Source organism: Passer montanus, unplaced genomic scaffold (assembly GCF_014805655.1).
Source record: "Passer montanus isolate IOZ18808 unplaced genomic scaffold, ASM1480565v1 scaffold18, whole genome shotgun sequence".
Classification (NCBI taxonomy): Eukaryota; Metazoa; Chordata; class Aves; order Passeriformes; family Passeridae; genus Passer; species Passer montanus.
In genome coordinates, this window is record NW_024365381.1 from 12,431,753 (window position 1) to 12,453,127 (window position 21,375).

The 21,375-nt window shown below is 39.5% G+C and overlaps 1 protein-coding gene across 1 annotated transcript in view; it reads left to right on the plus strand.

The window, feature by feature from the left end:
* Positions 1 to 5,817: 5,817 nt before the first annotated feature.
* LOC120500488 (transmembrane protein 263-like) overlaps positions 5,818 to 21,375 on the plus strand; it is a 201,822-nt gene continuing 186,264 nt past the window's right edge. The window contains exons 1-2 of the mRNA XM_039705474.1: positions 5,818 to 5,962; positions 19,587 to 19,677. Of these exons, the coding sequence (XP_039561408.1) occupies positions 5,957 to 5,962; positions 19,587 to 19,677 (97 nt within the window). The 5' untranslated portion in view covers positions 5,818 to 5,956. The remainder of the gene's footprint in view (positions 5,963 to 19,586; positions 19,678 to 21,375) is intronic.

Consider the following 21,375-nt stretch of genomic DNA (forward strand, 5'->3'; position numbering starts at 1 on the left):
AACAAGCTGTGTACCTTTATTATATTTTAAATCTAAACTAAAATTAGTATCTTCTTCATTCTCAAAAAAACATGAATTATAATTAAAAATAATTCTGTCTTCAGACCAAATAAAATTCTTGACCAATTTGAGAGTTAAATAGATGCCGTATCTGATGTATTCCTATTGTACTGAAACAAAAGAAAAATCCTATGGAAATTAGTGAGAATTTTGTATGACCTCAATGAGGAAGTCCTAAATTTAATATCTGAATGCTCCTATAACTATTATCTCATGAGCAGGAGGTGCAACCATTATAGTTATGCTTCTGTAATGGCTCTTACTTTATCATTTATGCCATCCTTGTAGGTTGTAGCATTTTCTACCGATTGTTTGCAGAGATAAGCATGATAGAAGATGTAAGTGAGAAATCAGGCTGTTAAAATCCTTGTTTGCCAACAATGTGCCCTTTTTTTTTATACAACCCATTTTGTACAAAATTTCAGTAAAAGATGCCATCATCTGTTGGTGGAAGTTTAATAGAAGCCTCATGAAACAACTCCTGCCATAATGAAAAAGAAACCGAAGATGCCATCATCTGTTGGTGGAAGTGCTTGTCCATTTAATAGAAGCCTCATGAAACAACTCCTGCCATAATGAAAAAGAAACCCATTCTTTCTTGGTGCTCTGAGAGCAAGCAGACCATGTTGATAGTCAGTGACTCCTCATATCATCTTCAGTGTATTTATTTTCTTGTCATGCAACAGGTTGGGAGAGGCTCTGTCACAGGCATAAAACAGCTTGCCTCATTTAACAACATTCTTTCAAAGAACTATAAAGAAACACAACAAAGAACAAAAAATAATAAGACAAGCTGATGTTGGGAGTTCAGGATTCTACACAACTGAGCAAAAAGCATTTGCATTCAGAGAACTGGGCAGACTGATTACAGCTCTACAAGATAATGGGTAAGTGCTCTATCTCTGTGCAAAAGGATCTTTAATAGAGATTTGAAATGGATTTTAGATAAGAACTTTCCCAATAAGAGGGATATATGGTCACAAAATGTGCCTCATACATGAGGAGTGTAACTCATTTTTATTTTATCACAGAAACATCAAAATCTCTTCCTTCCATGGGCAAGACCCAGATGTTATATGCATGAAGCAATATGTCAAATCCAGTTATAACTAATTTCAGAAACTATTAATAAATCTCCTATTGTTACATCCCGTAACAAGGTGTTCAGGAATATGCTGACTACTTGTCTACACTTGATTCCATTCCTTTTCTTGATACCTCTCCTATTTCCTGATAAAAAGACTTCCCACTGCCCAGGGGGAACTGTAGCTTGTCTTTATTTCATGCAACACTGAGCCATTATTTTACATTTAAACACACCTGTACACTTTGCACCTAATGCTAAAATACTGTGTGAAATACCAAAATTTGCACGGAGGAAAAAAGCCCTGCTGCATATGAGTTTTTGGCATGCCAAATTCCTCAGCTTGAGTACCACAGGCCCTTCATAGGAGAGGGCAGGTGGAAACCTGTGGACCTCTAGATGGTGCTTTCTACAATTCTGAATCTGATGATGCAGCCAAAACACTGGACTATCTGTGCCTTTCTTGTTATACCATTAGGATTTAAGGCTGTTTGAAAATGAATAGGAACTCCTTAAAAGGAGTCAGTTCCTGAATTAGGCTGTTACCAGTCCAGGATGTAGGAGGCTAAGTGATGCTCCTTGCTCTGCCACAAAACAAACATTTTCTGTGGCAGCTGACACCTCGTTCAGATTCAAGTGTAGGGTGGTGCTTATGCAACTGACTGCTGTAGGTGTACAGCTTCCCTTGGTTTAGTTACCTTTGTGCCTTCAGCTGAACTTCATGCCAGGAGAATTTTATTAATTCTCTGCTGGAGTCGGAATATTCCCCAATATCCAGCTACCCAGTGCAGCAAGTACCTCCCTACATTGCAGGGATGTTGTAGAGGTGAAGTTAGGCAAGAGAGAATCAAATGTTGCTGTACTGACAGCTACAGAGGTCTGTAAAGCATATAAAGTAAGGACGGGTCTCAATACACAAGTCCTTCACCAAGATGAGCAAAGATGAGCAAAAGACGCTTACGTCTTTTCAAAGTTATGGCTAATTTGTTTGTTGGATGTTCTTGGGATGCTTGAAAAGGCCAATGGCAAATTTTTTATCTCTCTGTCACATTTATTAACTTTAGGAGATGAGATTTCAAGGTAAGGGAAATTTTTTAATCTGGAACAGAGATGTCTGGAGGAGTTGTAAAAGCTCCAGTCATTACTAACCAGCAACTTCATTGTCTGGAAATATTTTCCTTTCTAGCAGGACCCTTTAACACATGAGCCAACTAATCCCACCATACTGTGATCACCTGTTTCAATGAATTATTACTGTGTATTATTTTCCTGCCTTACACCACCTGGCACTTGCATTTCTTTTTGCTGCATTATGTTTTTTAACAGCAGGCAGTGATAAGGCTGCTCAAATGTCACACAGGGCAAGAATATGACTTAAGAACCTAGGGATGAAAAAAGGAGGTAAAGAGGGGTAATGAAGCAGGGCCATTCTGCTTGATGATGGCAGCCACCTGCACTCAGGTGAAATTGAACCTTGCAGCAGTCTAATCTAGTATCAATTATCTCTGTTTTAATGTTTCTGTCCACCTGAGTACTGTAAAACAATCATTAGTTCTCTCAGTCTTTTCCAATACATCTAAGGGGAAGCTCTGTCATGGTAGGGGTGTGATTTGGGACTTCAGTTGTTGATATGGTTCCTATCTCTGAGCCAGTGTATGGTTATCAGCATAGGCAAAAAGTGCTGAAATCTCATCTCCTAAAGTTAGTAAATGGGATAGGGAGAAGCTCTTAGTCATTTTGTACCTGAGGAGTGGACTTTCTAGTCTACACAGAAAAAAATATACCTGAACATCACTCTTTCACATACTCACCCCTACATGGTAACTTGTATAAAACTTTCTTTTTCTAATAAGTAGTTTGGGAATGTACTGTTACCAAATCTGAAGGTAACTTTTTTTTGGCCCACTGATTTCAATACCTTGAACAAAATTATAAATGATCAATGCTTTAGTTAAGGTGTTTGAGACCCCAGCCTTCACTGAAAATTCTAGGTAGGCAAATCTCCCCAGTTGATCCACACTTCTTGAAGCCTAGGTCCATGAAAACACATCACTTTTAATTTACAAAAAGTGTAGTTTATGGAAGCATATACATTAGCCATTTGCTTCAGAAGAGACACGCTTTTGAGGTGAATTCACCAGACCAGGACTGGAGTGCATTAAATGGACTAAATCCTTTTGGATGAAAATAAGCAATATTTTTGGTGCTGCTGAAATAGTTTCACAAATAAAGTTCTTTGTGTGCTCAGCACAAAGTAAACAAATTTCCTTCTCATTCTTTGCCCCCTCTCCTCATCCCCTATTTGTCTATCATCCAGAATATTCTGATTTTTCAGCTGGAACACTCTTGTCTTGCAGACATTGCAAACATTACAACCTGAAGTTAACTTACGTAAAAGATTGCACTTCAATCTATTTATCTATTTTATTTTATGGGCTTAGGAACTTGCTGAGAAAAAATTTACGTTCAGCTGAAATTCACTATTTTAAATGGAGAAAGTTGCATTTTGAACTAGAATGAATCATTTAACCTGGATAAGAGAAAAGATATTTTTCTCTTTAAGCCTTTATACTTTAGGCAATATTATTTTATTTTTAATCAGGCTATAATTTACATGTTAAACTCAACACAAAATTTATATGATCTTCTTTCTACCCACCAAAATATGGATTTGCATTATACAATTAAAATTTTAATATAATTCTACTAATACTATTGACAAGATTATTTGATATAAATTTTTTTTTTTGTTTTGAAGGAAGGACTTACATTTTGGTTATATTGTTACAGTTAGTTTTATATCTCTAATATGGTTGCACACAAGATATGTACAGATCTGTAGAAATTAGTGTGGTATTTGAAACCTTCACTGAATTCACTGGCTTCCACTACTGCTCTTCTGAGAAGATTCACATGCTTGTGAAGAATCTTTATATTTGCATAAGAAATTATAAATTCTGCTATGAGAGTCTGTGCCAGGAAAGGGCTAGAGAATGCTTCCTCTAAGAAGTGATGCAGATAATTATGTAAGGCATGGATGTGTTGTGAAAAGCAAAGGAAATGAATCTTTTTAATTGTCAGCCCATGTGAAGTGAGGGAATTACTTTGTTTGGTGTCTTTCAAGAGTTTCCTTTTTAACTGAAAAATGGAAACCAGTCTTATGGTACCACTCCAAGGAAGTTCTGCAATTAGAAATGACAGTATGGGACAAACAAAAACTTAAGTGTGCACTGAGAGAAGGTATTCCTAGACTTTAAGCGATGTAATTGTTCTTTTTATTGTTTTTGACTAAATAGAGTCCACTGTATTCCAGAATGCCTTAAAAGACATATATAGGTGCCTAGGGTACTTTTTCAGAGAAGAAATTGCAACAGTTCTTAGTTAAGACGTTAAAAAATGTAACAAAAGCAGGCTTTCCTCTTTTGGATTCAACCACTTGTTGAGTTAGTTATGTTCTCTACGTATTAACTCAGCCTCATATGTAGAATAATATTAAATCAGAGAAAAATGGACTCTTAATCAACATCATTCACTGAATGTTGATTTCTCTCCCTATTTCAGGAATCATTACTTCAAACCACTCTTCTTTTTGTTTTGCTCTGTCTGGCTTCCCTCATTGCACCAAACCATCGACTAGCAGAACATGCTTCTACCCATGTGTGTGGTGGTGCTAAGAGATAGTTTTAAACCAATACACATGAAACAAAACTTTAGATGCCAAAGGTGCTGTCCAGACTCTTTTACCTTTGCCACCAAACTATACTCCCTCACATGAAGCAGCAGCATGGGCACAGCCCCCATCCTGCGGGCTGGAGCCATGCTCCATTGCCTGAGGATAGCAGGAGAGGGCTCGAAAGCCGCACACCCTCCTGGTCACCCAGCTTGTGACCGGGATCCTTGTCCGGCTGGTGAGGGGTCTGGAGTGGGTGTCCTGTGAGGAGAGGCTGAGGGACGTGGGGATGTTTGTCCTGGAGAAAAGGAGGCTCAGGGTGACCTTTCTGTGCAACTCCCTGAGCAGAGGTTGTGGACTGCTGGGATCAGCCCCTTCTCACAGGTAACAACGGACCAAATGGGAGGACATAGCCTCAAGCTGCCCTCTGGGGGGGGTTTAGGTTGGACTTTAAGAGGAATTTCTTCACAATAAGGGTGGTTAGACACCGGAATGGATTGACCAGGGAGGGGTGGTGGAATCACTGTCCTTAGAGCTAAGCCTGGATGTGGCATTTAATGGCATGGTCTAGCTGACATGGGGGCGCTTATGTTAGACTCAGGCATCTCATAGAGCTTTTCCAACCTAATTGATTCTGTGAAAGCAGGCAAGCCTACAGCAAGGGCAGAGCTCGGAGAACGGGCTCCTCATCTTGGCCAAACCAACACTGCTTCCGTGTTTGACTTAAGGCTGAGTCAATTCATCTCCCTGCTGCATTCCCAGCAGTTCACGCTGGAAATTGGAAGAGGCCAGCATGTCCCACAGGTGAAGCACTCCGCCTGCCGTGTCAGGCAGCGCTGTTGCCTGGCGGAGTGTCCCGGTGCGGGCTGCGCGGAGCCCCGGCTCCGTTCGGAGCTGCCGGCTCCGAGCCCCTCAGCACCACGGCGAGCCCCCTGCCAACATGGCGCCCCTGACCCCCGCGCTTCCTCTTCCGGCCGGGTTGCCATGGCGCTGCCCCCCGGCCCAGCCTCCCCCCGCCCGCCGGTGTGTGTTTACATCGGGCAGGAGGAGCCGGAGCCCCAGCGCCGGGGGAGACGGGCACGCAGCCGCCGGCCGCCCGCCCTCCCTCCATCCCCGCCGGGCGGTGCTCCGGGAGACGCGGCATGAAGGTGATGCTGGCGGCTGTCCCCGGGCCGGGGGGTTCGGCTGGGCCGCGGCGGGGCGAGGGGCGGGGGCCGGGCCCGGCGCTAACCGGCGGCGGGAGGTGGTGGCGGCCGTGCGCGCTCGTAACCAAGTACACAACTTCCAGAAGCTTCCAACTTCGCGGGGGATGCCGTGTCGCTTCTTGGTTCTGTCTCCCTGGAAAGAATTCCCCCTTCTCTCCATGAAAACCCGGCTCGTTTCCTGCGGCGCTGAGACGGGAAGGGGGTAGCGAGGGAGCCGGGGGAGGCTGCCTGCCCCCGCTGCCCTTCTGGGCTGGTGTCTCCAGGAGAACGTGCCCTCCTTCCCGGGCACCTTCCCCCCTGCTCAGCTCTCGTGGCGGTTTCGCTGCCCGCGGCCGGGCTGCTCCGGGGCTCACCTGGGCTGCTGCTCTCGCAGGCCCTTCCCCGAGCCCGGGGCAGAGCCTCGCCTTTCTCCGTAGTTTGCTGTGGAAAACTGTTAGGATAGAGAATGTCTAACCTGAGCCGGCTGTTGGTGTGGGTGCTGAGGCTGGCTGGACTAGAAGTAGTAATATACAGCACTCAGATGTGAGGTTGCGTCTTCAGTTGTGTTGGTTAGGAGTCAGTAATGCTGTTGTAGTGCTCTTTCTTCACTTTACATTGTCATATCTCTTTAATTTTCAGATGTATGATTTTTAAAGGGATTTTTTTCTCATTAATCAGTGTGAAACTTGAGGCACACTGGGCATTCCCTGTCTCCTGAATTTGTCTAGCAGTAAAATAAAAAATGTATTAGCTATGTTGTAAGCTCTTTGAGGCAGAAACTGTATAGGTCTGTACCAGTCCTGATGGAGAAATTTGGCTCAGGCCTTCCTCCAGGCCTCTGAGTCAAGTAAGTGTGTGTTAGAAGTTCACCAGCTTGTGCAGGTGTTGGGTTCTGGGAAGTGCAGGTGTGGCAGTCACTGGGCTTAACTATTGTCTTTGGGCACCAGGGGCTCTTAACCATAATATCTGCACAGCTGGTGGGTGAAAGAAAAGGGGCAGCCTCTGCGTACATGCGATAAATATATGTGAAGAGAGTGTGTCCTTCTATGCAGTGTATGTTTTGTTGTGTATTTGTGCAAAGCCTGATAATAAAATGTGTATTTTTTTCTTTCTCTCTGAGTGTTTGTTAGTTCCAATAGTGTAGGATAATAAAAAGTATGTATTGAGAGTGTTATTGATAAACAGCACTATGGCTTTGGGTGATTTGTTGACTTACACTGTAAAACAAAACCTCAGAGTGCTGTCTAAGCAGTACATCAAGTTTGAGGTCAAAACTGAAAAGATTTCCTTCAGCTTCTGTTTTATTGCACACAGAGTAAACAGCTGCTTATTCTTGCTAAGACCATTACTTCTGCTGAGTTCCTTTTTTGCCCCACTAGAGTGGGGAAAGCTCTTGGCTATTTAAGATGAGCTCATTCAAAATACAAGATGTGAGTGGAATCATGTTCTGACTGCAAGAAAAATGAGTGTGTTTGGGGGGAAAGTTGTTTGTTTGCTTTTAACCAATCATTTTCCAGGTATAAGCACTGTGTAGAGCTTTTCAGTATAAAAGGGTTCACTTTTTTTCTTAGAGTGGGTAATTTCTTTCAGGGCACATTTCTTTCCATGTGTGCCACCTTTTGCTGTAGGAGTTGCTTCAAGTTTCTTCTAGGTAAGATCACTGCAGATGCACGATTCAAATTCTTAAGCTGAGGGTGGGAATAATTATCTTTTCATTTAACAAGTGGAATCCATTGAAATGTGTGGTATTTTCACCCCTTTAAAAGGGTGAGGAAAGGAGAAGGGAAGGAAGACGTGTCTGTGTGGTGTGAGATGAATCTGAATCCCTTTTGTGGGCCTGCTTGTAAGTAGTTCAACTTAAACTTTAAAACAAGCAAGTTTAAGTTTTTGATCATTGTAGGGAAGACATCCCAACTAAGCTTTTCAAAAGTCATTGCGTCAGTTTCTCCCCTAGTTATTGTTATGTCTTGGGGAATAGCTTTGAGTTTGTGTGTTTCTGGCAGGGCTGGTTTTGATGCCCAGCTCATTGATGCTGGTTAGCATGTTGCTGAGAAGGCAGAGCAGTCAAACGAAAACAGGTTAATGCTAGTATGTATCAAAATGGTCTGCCTACTTGGGGAAGGGAAGAAGCAGGCAAAGGAAGGAAGTGGTAACATCAGGGGATGTTTTTCTGCTGTAGAAGTGATCCTTTCAGGATCGATTACTAATGCTGAACATTGCTGAGGAAACTGAAGCCTGATGCAGTTTATTTTTAAGACAATCACATAACAAGTATGCTGTTAAAAAGGTAGAGTGAGGTAAAGTAGTATGGCAAAGCAATTCTTTAAAATTTGATGTTGAAGCTGGACTGGGTTCAGGATAGTCTTTATGTGTACTTTATTTCTGTTGCCATGTCTTTTGAGCTGTGTCTGTGCTGAAGGATGGTGTCTCTGGGCTCTTCCAGGCTATGTAAAGTACAAAACTGGTTAAAGTCCCTTTTCCTGCTTTATAGGACAGGAGTGAGAGGCAAGCAGCTCAGATAGTGTCAGGAAGTGGACCTTTTCTGTGTATAGTAATAAGTGATACCTTTTGAATATGTCAGTAAAGTTTGCTTTCCTTCAAGAGCAGATAATCCTGATGGCAAGGAAATACACCTTTTCAGGCTGCATTAGGATCCTGGGTAATGTGTCCTGTGGGGAGAGCAGTTCCATTTGTTAGGGCAGTGGGGAGATAGGCAGGGATTTGGTAATCAGTCAGCTGCTAATTACTGTCCCACAACATAGGATCTTTCCAGTATTAATCTCTTGTGGGTAAATGCTGGATTTCTCAAGTCTTAGGCAGCGCTGTGCCCTTGCTAACAGAACCTCTTCATGCTGTATCTTCAGTCTGTGAATGAGTTGAGGCACTAGGATAGTTCCTGGTATGGTTCTGCTGTGGTGACTGCTCCTAGCACTGCTGCTGTCACTGGGCTAACCTAAACCTCGAAATCAAAGAAATGAAAGGCATTGAGAGTGGCAGGTCATGTCAAAGTTCTTGTTTGTGAAAGCAAACTCAAGATGTGATTTAAGTAGCTGGTCCCCTCCTTATTGAAAGGATTCTTCAAAGTAGAATAAGAGCTTGTGGTGCTTTGGCATGTGCTCACAGTTAAGTTATATAGTTTGGGATATGACAAGTGTCATAAATGTGACATTTTACTTTGACAAACTTAAAGCTATATTTAAAAGAATGTGAACTTACTGCCTATAGTTCTGTTTTTCTGACTGCCTGTGATAGTGAGTGTTGACAGATAAATTTTAGAGATCAGAATAAGGCAAGATATTTTGAAGATGCAGTATCAAATTTATGGAAAGCTCAAGTAAATATTTTTCTTGCTTGTGTTTACAGACAGCTCTGTTCTTTAAGGATGTCGTGGGTTGTCCTGTCAAAATGATGTATATGTAATCTTTTGGTTTTTTACATGTATCCAATCCTGTTTAGCAGGCCTCTTGTTGTTGAAGTGAAAAGTACTTGGGAAAGGAGCAGCTTATAAAAATAAGAGACAAGAGTTATTGCTTTCTATGGAGTATATAGTAATATTTTGATTTCCTAGCATGTAGTCCTAAATGTGGTCTAGGAATGAGGAGGAGCATGAATGTAAGTGATAGAGTAAAAGGGACCATGGAGTACATATTCTGTAGATAATTTTGATTGAAATATGTGCCTGTGATTGGTCACATCTGTTTTTCTTTATTGCTGAACTGCCTTATAAACCTTGTAGTGGTTTTCTTTTCCAATACTTCAGCTCAATTTCAGAGAGATGGGAAAAGGTTGCATACTTCAAAGTTCTGGGCAAAGGTATATTCTTTCATAGGTGGGACAAATAGTAGAGCTCACGTTTCTTCTAAAGAATGTTCTGACTGAGCTTAGCGGGCATCACAGAATGTGATGTATTTAGTAGCTGGTGCTACTGAATTTTAGTCTTAATACCTCTGCAGAGCTGCTCAAGGTCTACTGCAATTCCTGGGCTTTGATTCATTCATTCATTCATTCAAACATTTTGGAGGGAGAACCTTTGCATCTCACAGATCTTCAAAGTAGAAGGCAGCAGTTAGCAAAAGCTATTGCTTCCTGAATGAGTTCTTACTAGTGTGTTGCTTGTGTTCATAGTGATCAAGTGTTTTTTCTGTCTGATGGCTGTTTGGTTGTTGAGTGTAGTAACTCTGGTAGGAATCTTGTCTGCAGCAAGTTGTGACCTTTGTTACTACTTCTTGGAGTGAGTTTGGGAGAAAGAGTTCTCTATGGAACCTGAAATAAAGCCTGGGGTGTTACTGCTGTCACTGCTTCTGGCAGTCAAGTTTTGACTGTGCAGGCTAGGTGTGAAATTGCAGGGCTTAACAGTACCAGAAGATGTAGCTTTTATTCCGTAGAGTTAGTAAATATTTTACCTGAAATGTTTCTTCTTTAAAGCACTACAATAAATGCATAGAATGACAAGCAATACTGATCTTGAAAAGCTTTGATGTGAGTTCAAAACTCATTTGTAAGGAAGGAAATATTTAACTATCTAGCCATCAACAAAATAAATTTAAAAGTTGTGTGATAAATAAATTATAATGCAATCTCCTAGCTAATTGCCAAATGCAGAAAATGCATTTTGAAATACCTGATGAAATAAGGACACAGGAATAAATTCTGTCCTGAATAAAATATTTTATATTTATCCTCAATTTTTAGCATATAAAATTACTTTCGCAGGTTTTTAAACAACTTTTTAACTTGAAATGGATTTGCAGCTTTTTTTTTTTTAGTCAAATTTTTAAAAAGGAAATTAAGATTTTTGACAAGATGACTTGTGTTTCAAACTTTTGCAGTGATATCTCTCGTGACTGTTTTGGGGGATAATGCTTATGTTTTTCAAGCTGTATATATGCTTATGTACTTTGAATTCAAGTCTTACAGATATATTTATCCTCAATTTCTAGCATATAAAATTACTTTTGCAGGTCTTTAAACAACTTTTCAACTTGAAATGGATTTGCAGCTTTTTTTTTTAGTCAAATTTTTAAAAAGGAAATTGACAAGATGACTTGTGTTTCCAACTTTTGCAGTGATGTCTCTCGTGACTGTTTTGGGGGAGAATGCTCATGTTTTTCAAGCTGTATATATGCTTATGTACTTTGAATTCAAGTCTTACAGTTAAAATTTGGATGTTCTAGCTGTAAAAACCCTCAAAAATTACTTAAATTTCAGATTATTAAAGCTAAAACGGTACTAGTGCACTTTTGACAAGATGACTTGTGTTTCCAACTTTTGCAGTGATGTCTCTCGTGACTGTTTTGGGGGAGAATGCTCATGTTTTTCAAGCTGTATATATGCTTATGTACTTTGAATTCAAGTCTTACAGTAAAAATTCTGATGTTCTAGCTGTAAAAGCCCTCAAAAATGACTTAAATTTCACATTGTTAAAGCTAAAACGGTACTAGTGCACTTTTAAGGAAATAAATGCATGGAAATTGAGTCATGAAACCATAGTTATAGAACTCTGCTTAATACCTCTTTCCACTAGTTTTTTTTGGATGTTTGTTTGTGTTTTTATTGTGACCCTACTGAGGATAGTGACAAGGATATTACATTATAGATCTCTAACATGGTTGAGCAAATCTTAATGACCTCTGTCACATATGCCTATATTATTAGGCAAAGGACTTCTCATTTTTCAGACAAATTTCTCATGCTGTCTTTAGCTCCCTAGAGTGATACTTCCACCTCCTGTTAGGAAAATGGAAAATATTCTTTCTGTAGAGAGCATTATCTCATTTATTCAGGCAGACTAAGACCAGCATTAATCACTAAATCCATCTGTCAAGGACCAAGCTGGAAAAGTACATTTATAGTATGTTACAGTATAGTATAGTATACTGTGTTAGTTATTCTCTTTGAGCCAGGTCAGTACATGATCAAATGTGATTTGCTTGGTTTGGATTTTGAAAACCACTCTTACATTCTTTCTGTGCTAATATTGATTTAGTAGGTAAAATCCAGATGGAAAATAAATGGTCGGTCAAGACAAAATTCAATACAATAATTAATTCAAAATCCAGAACTGTCTGGTCTACCACTGAGCAGACTGTATTGGCTGTTTGTTGTATAAATGGTGCTATCTATCCCATACAAAACATGAACATGGAAAGTATAAACCATCAGTTTACTGGCTTGCTGAATGGAGAATAGACCATGGTGTCATTAGTACTCTTGAAAATGTATTTATGCCAAATAAACCCTAATTTGGATTACTGACAGTACAAAGTTGTTTTATTGCTGTAAAAATAGGATTTGACTGTTCTGCTGAGAATAGAACTCAATCTTGACTTGCATTAGCAACATTAAATCTTGTTCTCATTGCCTCTCTCCACAGTCCTGTTGTCAAGACAAAATTAAGTGTTAAAATTGTAGCCTCCTTAATGTGTTTGTCCAAACTCAGAAAACAGCACGTAATCTAAACAACTTTTCTGTTCTTTGTTGCAGTGTACTTTGAACAAAGTGCTACAATTTTACACTACTGTCATCCTCAGCACTTCTATTTCTGTACTTTCCTTTAGTGTTCCAGGGCATTTGTAACTGCAACTCAAATTCCCCTTGGGCTGCAACCTGGCACAGAAGCTCTCATTATAAGTGAACTTTGTTTTACAAAATTAAAAGCAAAGCATCCATCAAGAGGCTTCCTTAAACATAGAGGAAAGTAAAAAAAAAAAAAAAAAAGAGTTTATGGTTACTCATCAATTTTATTCCCACTGCAGGAAAAATCCAACTGACATTGGAAATCCCAAAGGTGTGGGTGTGCAATCAATAATGATGGCAAATGCAACTGAATGTTCCTATTGCATTTAGAAAACTTTAAGTCTTAATTCCGTAAAGTGCTGAAAATTCATTGCTGAAGTAAAAGCTGCAGTTGCAAACTGCCTAACAGAAGTACAGTGATAGTTTTAAACTTGTTCCCAGTGTCTGAGCACGGTTATCTGAGCAGCTGAGAGTAAGGAGATGGTTGGGTGGTTGTGTGCTTCAGCTGAAGAGGACCTGTAGGTCCTCAGCTCCCTGGAAAAGGTTGTCATCATGTTGAACTACCTACCTAGTGGTTGGTTGTTTAATTTTTATTTTTCCTTAAACAACAGCCCCCCTTTTTTTTCTGTATGAATTGAGACCTTATGTAGTTTTGTAAAAAGCAGAGAGGGCATTGTGAGCCACAAGCCATTTTCAGATATGGAAGATGGAATCTAATTTGTTTAAACTGAAATATCCAAGATAAGTTCTGAGAAACTTTGTAACAGTGACTGGATAGATGAGAGATCCCAAATTAACAGTGTCATTAATGATGCCACTTTAGGAAAGCCTGATGAAGGTCAGCTTCATTGTTAATGGATCTGACTAGCCCTTTGGCATCTGCAAGTATTCAGCCCAGCATAACATGTATCATCTCCCACGCATTTGGAGAAAGAGAAGTTGGGATGAGAAGAGCTGGGGTTTTGATTTTGTGGTGTTAGGAAGGGGCAAAGTATGCTAATGTGCAGGAAACTGTGGGGTTTAGTCTTGTGGATTTGAAATAAGTATTCTTTAAACCTGATACATAAATAGCCAATGCTTTCACTGGAATGCTTTAGCATCCCAAAGCACTTAACAAACTGTCCTGTGTTTGGGGATTACTTCACTTGTTTCTTCACAAGGACCCACTGAGTCTTGTCATTCTTTAGGGGTGCATCTAATCTTTATGATTATCACTTGACATATATTTGTTACCCTATAAAAAAGGCATTGGACCTGTGCTGGGAAGCTTACAAGTGAAATCCTAGATGTGGAGGTATGAAGCCTGGCTGCCACGAATTTTCCTCTGCTTAATTGCTTTATTGGAATTGTGCCTACATAGAATACCAGGTCTGAAAGTCACTGTTAGCCAGGACAGAGGACATGTGATTTATGCTGGCAGTTGAGGATTTGCATAGAAAGAAGCAAGTCTGACCTTCTGGGCTCTTAAGGAGAGGCTTTAGGAGGAATGAGGCAGTTTCTTACAGTGGAAGAAGTAAGATTCTAGGCTCGAGTCCAGAATGTAAATGAATGAAGAATAATGTCGGAAAGGAGAAACTGGAATAAAGTGTTTAGAAGCAAGAATGGGAATATGAAGGCTTCAATCAGGAAATAAATACCATTTTCACTTGAAAATGCACAGGGAAAGTAGTAGCTAAAGCTGCAGATTTTAGAATTATTTCCAAAGTGTAGTCTCCAAACTGAGACAGTAAACTGCTGCTGAATCCATGACTATGAGCTTTAGATTTCACCAGCTTCTGTTCTGAAAGGGGGAAAAGATTCCTTATAAGTTTGAATATAATGGAGAAGAGTATTTACATGGTGTATTTCCTTCTGGTTCTGCTTATGGTAGGGGATTTAAAATTTTTTTTTTGTCTTTTGTGAGTAGAATAGGAATGGCGAGAAGGAGCAGAATTGTAAGATACATCGTTCTCTGAAGGAAATTTGAAGTTGTTTGTCCCAAACTTGTTCAATTTCATTAATAATTTTTCACAAGTTTTATATATTTTTAAAAATTTGATTGCCATCCCTCATAGTTGCCCTTCTTGGACTTTGTTTTGGAGTTTTGTATTTTGCTGCTCATTAACAAAGTGAATTCCTGACTCAGTGAACAGTCAATTGACAGACTTCAGTTTAAGATTATGTACCATAGTTAATATAATGCTAAGTACAAAAGTAGAGTCTAAGAGGCCTAAAAGTGGTGGTGGTGCAGGTAGGATTTTTTGGTTGCTTCGAGTGGGCTCTTTAGAAAGATGTGCCATATTTGGGGCATTTGCAGGGACAGTCTCATGTTGATATTGGCTTGTGAGCAAAATGAGCTGACACCGATTGCTTGGTGTTGGGATTGCTCCTGTACTGTGTGGGTATTTTGAGTACTTGTTACTCTGCTGAGATTGAGGTAGTATGGCTCTTTTTGTGATTGAGCATGCTGGTATCACTTGTTAGTACAAATGTGGTGATAAATGGAGCTCTTGGTTTCAGTGCCATAAACATAACTCTGTACCTTGTGGAAAATGCTGACCCTGCCTGGGTAGGAACTTGGTTTCTGTCATGCATGCATTTACTACAGCACTTGTAAAATATACAGCCTTTAAATATACTGAAAATCTGAGCACATAGCTAAACTTCTGGTCAGGATTATTCTCAAAATATTGTATTCTGTGGAAGAGCATAAGGTATACTCTGAAATGCTTGTATGCAGTTTGTCACAGTTGTTTAGCTCAGTACTGGCAGCTCTCTCTATCTGTAAATACACAGCCTTCTATGAAACACATTATACATCCACAAATACTAATTTGCCAGGTCACAGCAGTCTATTGCCTTTGGGTTAAACTGCATTGTAAGGTCAGTAGTCATACAGTGTGAACAGAACAGGGGATTGTATGTTTCTCAGTTTCTGTGAGAATTCCTATAGGATTTTGCTCTTGATCTTTAGCATTTGCTGAGTTCATACAAAGCTTTTCAGCTTCCTTAAGAGTTCTTTGAACTGTTGGCAGGGACAGAGTGAGCTACCTTGAAATCTCACATCTGTAGCTTCAGTTTGGAAGGAGGGTGGGTGTTGCCTCTGCTTGAGTTACTTGTTCAGCTTGGAGATTGTGTTAAAATATGACAGAAAAATTGCCACTAAGTCTTAATGGTGCTCATAGTCAAGTACTCATCAAGGAATTGTATGAAGTGCTTGCTTGTTGAGGGCAGGGACTGTCTCTGAAGAGCTAAGTTTTTCTTAGTAATATATTCTTAGGCTCTGTGCCATAACCTAACTTTCTGTAATAATACCTATTTAAGTTTGTGCTTCTCCAGTGGTTCTAGTGAGGAATGGAAACTCATTCCCAATTTAAGAGGCTATACAAACCCTAAATAATTGAAAGAATATTGTAGAGTAATATCTGCTGATGTTTCTGAACTGTTGATACACCTTCCTGCATCCCAGGTGCTCCTGAGGGAGTGTCAAAGCAGAAGCAATCTGTGTACATTCCTTCTGCCACCACTGTAGCTCCAGAGGATTGTTATTGAACCCGCAAGCCAATAACTTACAAGTTGTGTACATCCCATTCTCCTACTTGCCTGTCATGGATCCTTAAGAATGAAAAAAGAAAATGTAACTGATGCCTCACTCTTGAAATTATAGTGTAAAAAGACAGGTTGAAACAAAATTGTTGGATTCAACCTTAGCACAGTTACAAACCTTCTCAGAAAACAATTTTCTGGATTTTTTTTTTGATTGCTATAGGTGACTGTGCTGCCAGAACGGTGGGTATGGTAAACGTTCATTACCAAGCTTGCAGCAGGTCCAGTGACTTGAACTCAGCAGATGTAACTAAAAAAGCAATGGAAATGCTAACACAAAAAAACCCCCTATTGTAAAGAGACTTTGTCATCATGTTAATGAAACCCATCAGTGTTTGAGCCTTAAATATTACGTTTGGATATGTATATGAGAACCTGGAGTTTCATCTACTGTTAACTGTTTCACATTTTCATTAGTGAATCTCAGTACCATGCACACTCACTGGCCTCAGTGATTAGGCAGACATGCTGAAGTCTGATAAACTGATGTTTACAAGACTACTTTTAGAAGCTCCCTGTATCATAAGTGAATATATATTGTGATAAGATATCAGTGAGCTGAGAACTGAAGTTATTCTGTACAAAACATTTTGAACTTTATTTTAGGAACTAGGAAATCTCAAGATTGCAAAGTTCCTTGCGAAACAATTCTTGAAAAACTTAAAATTGATTACTTGACATGTCCATGCTTCAATTTAGACTGTTTTTCTTTTTAACATGAGATTGAGGGAAAAAAAAATTGTAAATACTTTTTTTGGGGGAAGAAGTCTCAAAACCATACAAGAAATGTATGCCAAATACAGTTAAAATATGCAGTGTTATGATTAAGTGGTCTTGAGTAGTGAAAAAAAAAAAATCCTCAAAGATTCTGGTAATTTCTGTTGCACATTCAGCATGTTCTGTAGAAGCAGTAGTCTTGGATTGAGCATTTTTCTTCTGTAGTATTCCAGTAGCAAGTGTTAAAAGTTTTGGAGGTAAATAGGTGATGGCAGACAGCATCTCAGCCATGGACTTCATGGTGGTTTGTAATGAGCTCTGTTTTTCTCACAGCTGATTTGTTAATGCTAGCTTAGGTACAAGGTTGACCTTCAACTAAGACAAATCTTTGTTTTGGAGTAAGTGTTGTCAGTGATATCCACCATACTGGAGCATTGTATTGCTAGTAAACACCAAGCAGTAATAGTTCATACATGAGAAAGAAAAAAACATAATGCCACCACTCACTTTGGGTAGCATTTTGCATCCTCTTTGTATTTATGTAGATGACAACAACTGTAACCCAAAGGAGCACTACTTATCATGGGCTGTCATTGGGAGAAGCTACTGAGCAGGTTTGTCTCTTAGGAAATTCAGAATACTGACTATTCTGAAGAAGGGAAGACAAAGCTTTTCTTGCTGGCTTTTCCATAGTCCCTGGAAGTTGGATTGCCTCCTTGAGCAGCGTGTAGCTAGCATGTGCAGATGGCTATTACTTGTTTTAAGGAATTGAAGTAATTTTACTGTTGTAAACGAGAAAGTACAGGCACAAGACTCCTTCTAGTTTAGGAGTTCCATAATTGTGGTTCAGAATGTTTCCAAGGCACATATTGGTGCCTCATATCTTACTTGTCCACATGTTTTATATGAAAAATAAATCTTCTGATCTGGTATACTGCTGTAGCCTCATCTTCCCCTTTTCTTTTCTCTCTGTGGCACTGATGAGTAGGAAGGAAGTGTCAATTCACATATTGCAGGTTGGTGTAGAAACTTATTGAAATACATACTTTAGATTCAATTTGTTGCTCTTACCCAGAATTATTTACATATTCTTAAAATCTGGACCACATTATTTAGTTGAAGTGAGGAGATGGTTAGATCTTGATGTTGATTACTGGCTCCTGGGATTATTTTTTTTAAATTGGACTAAGGCAATTTACTACTTTTCCATCTGTACCATGTGGTAAACACTTTCTTCCCTTTCTATGATGGCTACTATAAGGCATGACTTAATGTTTGAACTCTTCACTGACCAAAGCTGGGCAATGTTGATACTGTGTGTTTTTAATCAAGGAGAAATAGGTAAATAGCCTAGGTAAAACTTGCATAGTCATGGATGGCAGAAATCCAGATTCTAACACTGGTACCATCACAGTAGACCTGTACACTTCACCTGGGTGGTCTCTTTTTTCCCTGCTGTAAAACATCTTAAAAGTATGGTGGTACTTTTTGTTTTCGTGTCCATTTTGTTGAAAAAAAATGGGAATGGATGAAAATGTGAGCTGCTTGTGCAAAGGACAGAATTTGACAAGTGTTACTTTTCATAATGAGTAAATTGAGGAAAGAGAGAAAGTAGCCAATGCTGCTGAGGGTAACCTCTCAGTCATAGGGTTTGGAAAGAATGAAACTAAATACTGCAGCTTTAGGGCCATGAGCCCCTTTTCTTCCCGAGTTCAAATAAAAACATTTTGCAAGCTGTTGATGTACCAGCTGTACTTCTGTAACATTCCAGCTGTGTATGTTAGTATACATTTTCAGATAGTTCAGACTACAAACCCAGTCATGTTTTCCAAGTGCACAAAAGCTTCATTTCCTAATGATTGCTAAGTTTGTCATTTTACTCTTCACTGTACTAACATTGCAAAGAAAATCAGGGTTTTTTTTAAGGGAGCCCTCTAGCTATGCCTAGTGTTTACTCTTCTGTAACTTCAAAAAAAAAAAAAAAAGGGAAGTGGAGTGGAAGAAGATGGTGGGGATTTTTCCTGTGATAGTTTGAAACTGAAAAAGCAACTACATTTTTATAGCTCCACATGTCATGAAAATATTGTGTGTGTAAAGTGAGTTCAGCTGCAAATCTTTTAACTGCTCATGTTCTTCCAGCAGTAATATTTCAGGCTCTTTACAGGATCAAGAAGGCTGGAACATGGAAATGCAAAACCTGGGAGGGTAGCCCAGTAGTTTTTCAGGAATGGTTAGTTTGGCATATTACACGTGGAGGCATAAATGGATGTATTTGGCTTGTTGGGGAAAACTCCACGGTCAATGGACCTGCATAGGTTAGAAGATTGTAAATCAGTTTGCTTTGTTTTCCTTTGAAACAAGTGGCATTTCAGAATCTAGTCTTGATAAGACCAAGATAAGTTTTTTTCCCCGAAAATTCCAGTTGATGGTGAGTATGGTGTTATCCTTGATAAATGGAAATTTTAATGTATTACTGCATTATGTGTTTTGGAAATAGTGATTTAGAAATTGGGCTTCACTGGTTTTCAGTCAATTAAGAAATTAAGACCCTTGTAACTTTGTGTGCTGTGTTTAAAAGTATTTTCTTTTTTTAAACTTTCCTCTTTCTATAATTTGTCTGCAAACAAATCTCTCAGCTATTTCTTTCTCATCAGCTAAAGTGAGCTCCTTGTGTCCTTACTGGCTGGCATATTCTCTGTCCTGTAACCATTTTTGTGGCTCTTGTCTGAACTTTCTGCAATTTACCTCCTCTTGCTATTCTGTTCTGCAGGGCCCTAGCTTAGAAACACAGATGGTGGATGATGAAACTGAGCCTACAAGTGAAGAATTGCCTCCTCATCTGCGGGAAGAGCCTCCCGAAGGTACAGTGCTGGCAGTCGATATAAACTCTTTGCAATCAATTGAAGAAAATGTTCTGGCCAAGAAGTCTGATTTATCTGTCTGACTTGAACCTGTATCTGCCTGTTTTCTGGGAGGGATAAGGCTTTGTCAGAGCTGACAGTTTAGCCAACCTCCCAGCCAGAGGTCTAGCCAGCCCCTAAGCCTTCTTTTGCATTCAAAGGAAGGCTTTACCCACTGAGGTGCAGACACAGTTCTGCATTCTCTTTGACAATATGGCTTCTGATTAAAATTGTCCTGCTTGATCATCCTGTTTCAGGCTTAGGAATAAAATGCTTCCTCTACTGTCTTGCTTGTGATGTTTTGAGTCTTCATTAGGGGAGACTTCCTAAGCAGTCTTCTTTTCTCTCTTTGCCTCTCTCTGCAGCATCCTGCTATTGAAATTGTCCCCAGCAGAGACTTGTCAAAGTTAGGTATTCTAGTGATTTTGTTTCTTTTCACTGTCTCTCTTGGAAACCAGTTTAGCCATCTGAGGAGGAGGCAATGAGATGCTGTCCATCAGCAGGAGGCTCAAAGATGCCAATTTTAATTAAAAACCTTGTTTGCAATGACATGCCCTGGATTTATACAGGGAACAGATTTTTCCCCACTGTGCAAAAGTCACCGGCATTGAATATATGCAGCAAAATAGGTGTTGCTTTCTTTTGAATAGAAGCTGCTAACATTGCTGCAAGTGATAATACATCCTGAGCTTTGTCTTCAGTTCATTGGCTTCTAAAACACAATCACTCATAATCACTGTGGATGGCTTAAACAACTCAGAGAATGCTAAGATCCTTATTAGCAACTCACTGTTAAAATACCATGACATGACTCTAGGAAACATAAATGTGTTTTATATTTTTCCTTTAAGAGAAAAAGATGCTGATACAGCATTTATACTGACAGTCATTCTTAAAGGAAATATGAGCCAAGTGGATGGTTTTAGGAAGTTGCTGCTCCCATCTCTTCTTGTTGAGCATTCTGTTGAAGTTTTCTTATGAGGTTGTAATTTCTTGTTCTGTCATTTCATATGCTTTGTGTTAATAATTACAGTATATAGAGGTAAGTGAAAGGTAGGGTTTTTTTTGCAACTCTTATAAAGCCAGAAGGAAATAAATGTGGATGATGTTGTGATTATTATTCTATACATACGTGGAGGATATAATATTAATATTCCCTTCCCCTCTTTTCTTTGTAAGTAATGCCAAGTCAGCATGTAATGACAGTTCATTGAAGTAAGAATTCTGGTCACTAGCTGAAGCTGATGATTACATGAGCCTGGAGACGGTATCCTGGAATGTAAAACCCATCTTGTCTCATCATTTTTTCAGGAATAGGCTTAGATTTTGGACTATGGCTTTGACTTGTATAATCAAATTAGGTTTTTTCAATGTTGCTCAGTATTTTTGCACACTAACTTTAAAAAATGAAAGTAAGTTTTTCTGCCTGCAACCCTGCTGATTTGAGTGACATTGAAATATGTTCGTGTTAATATTCTATGTCTGTGACTTAATGGATGGTCTGGGAGAAGTATGTGGTCTATAAGTGGGATATAACCACTTTGCTGGTGTGAGGAAAAAGAACTGTAGCAGTTGAGCTGATATGATTAAGTAGTGATACAGTGGATAAAGTCTGAGCTCAGTGTGTACCTTTTGAATTTACAATTACCTCAAGAGTAG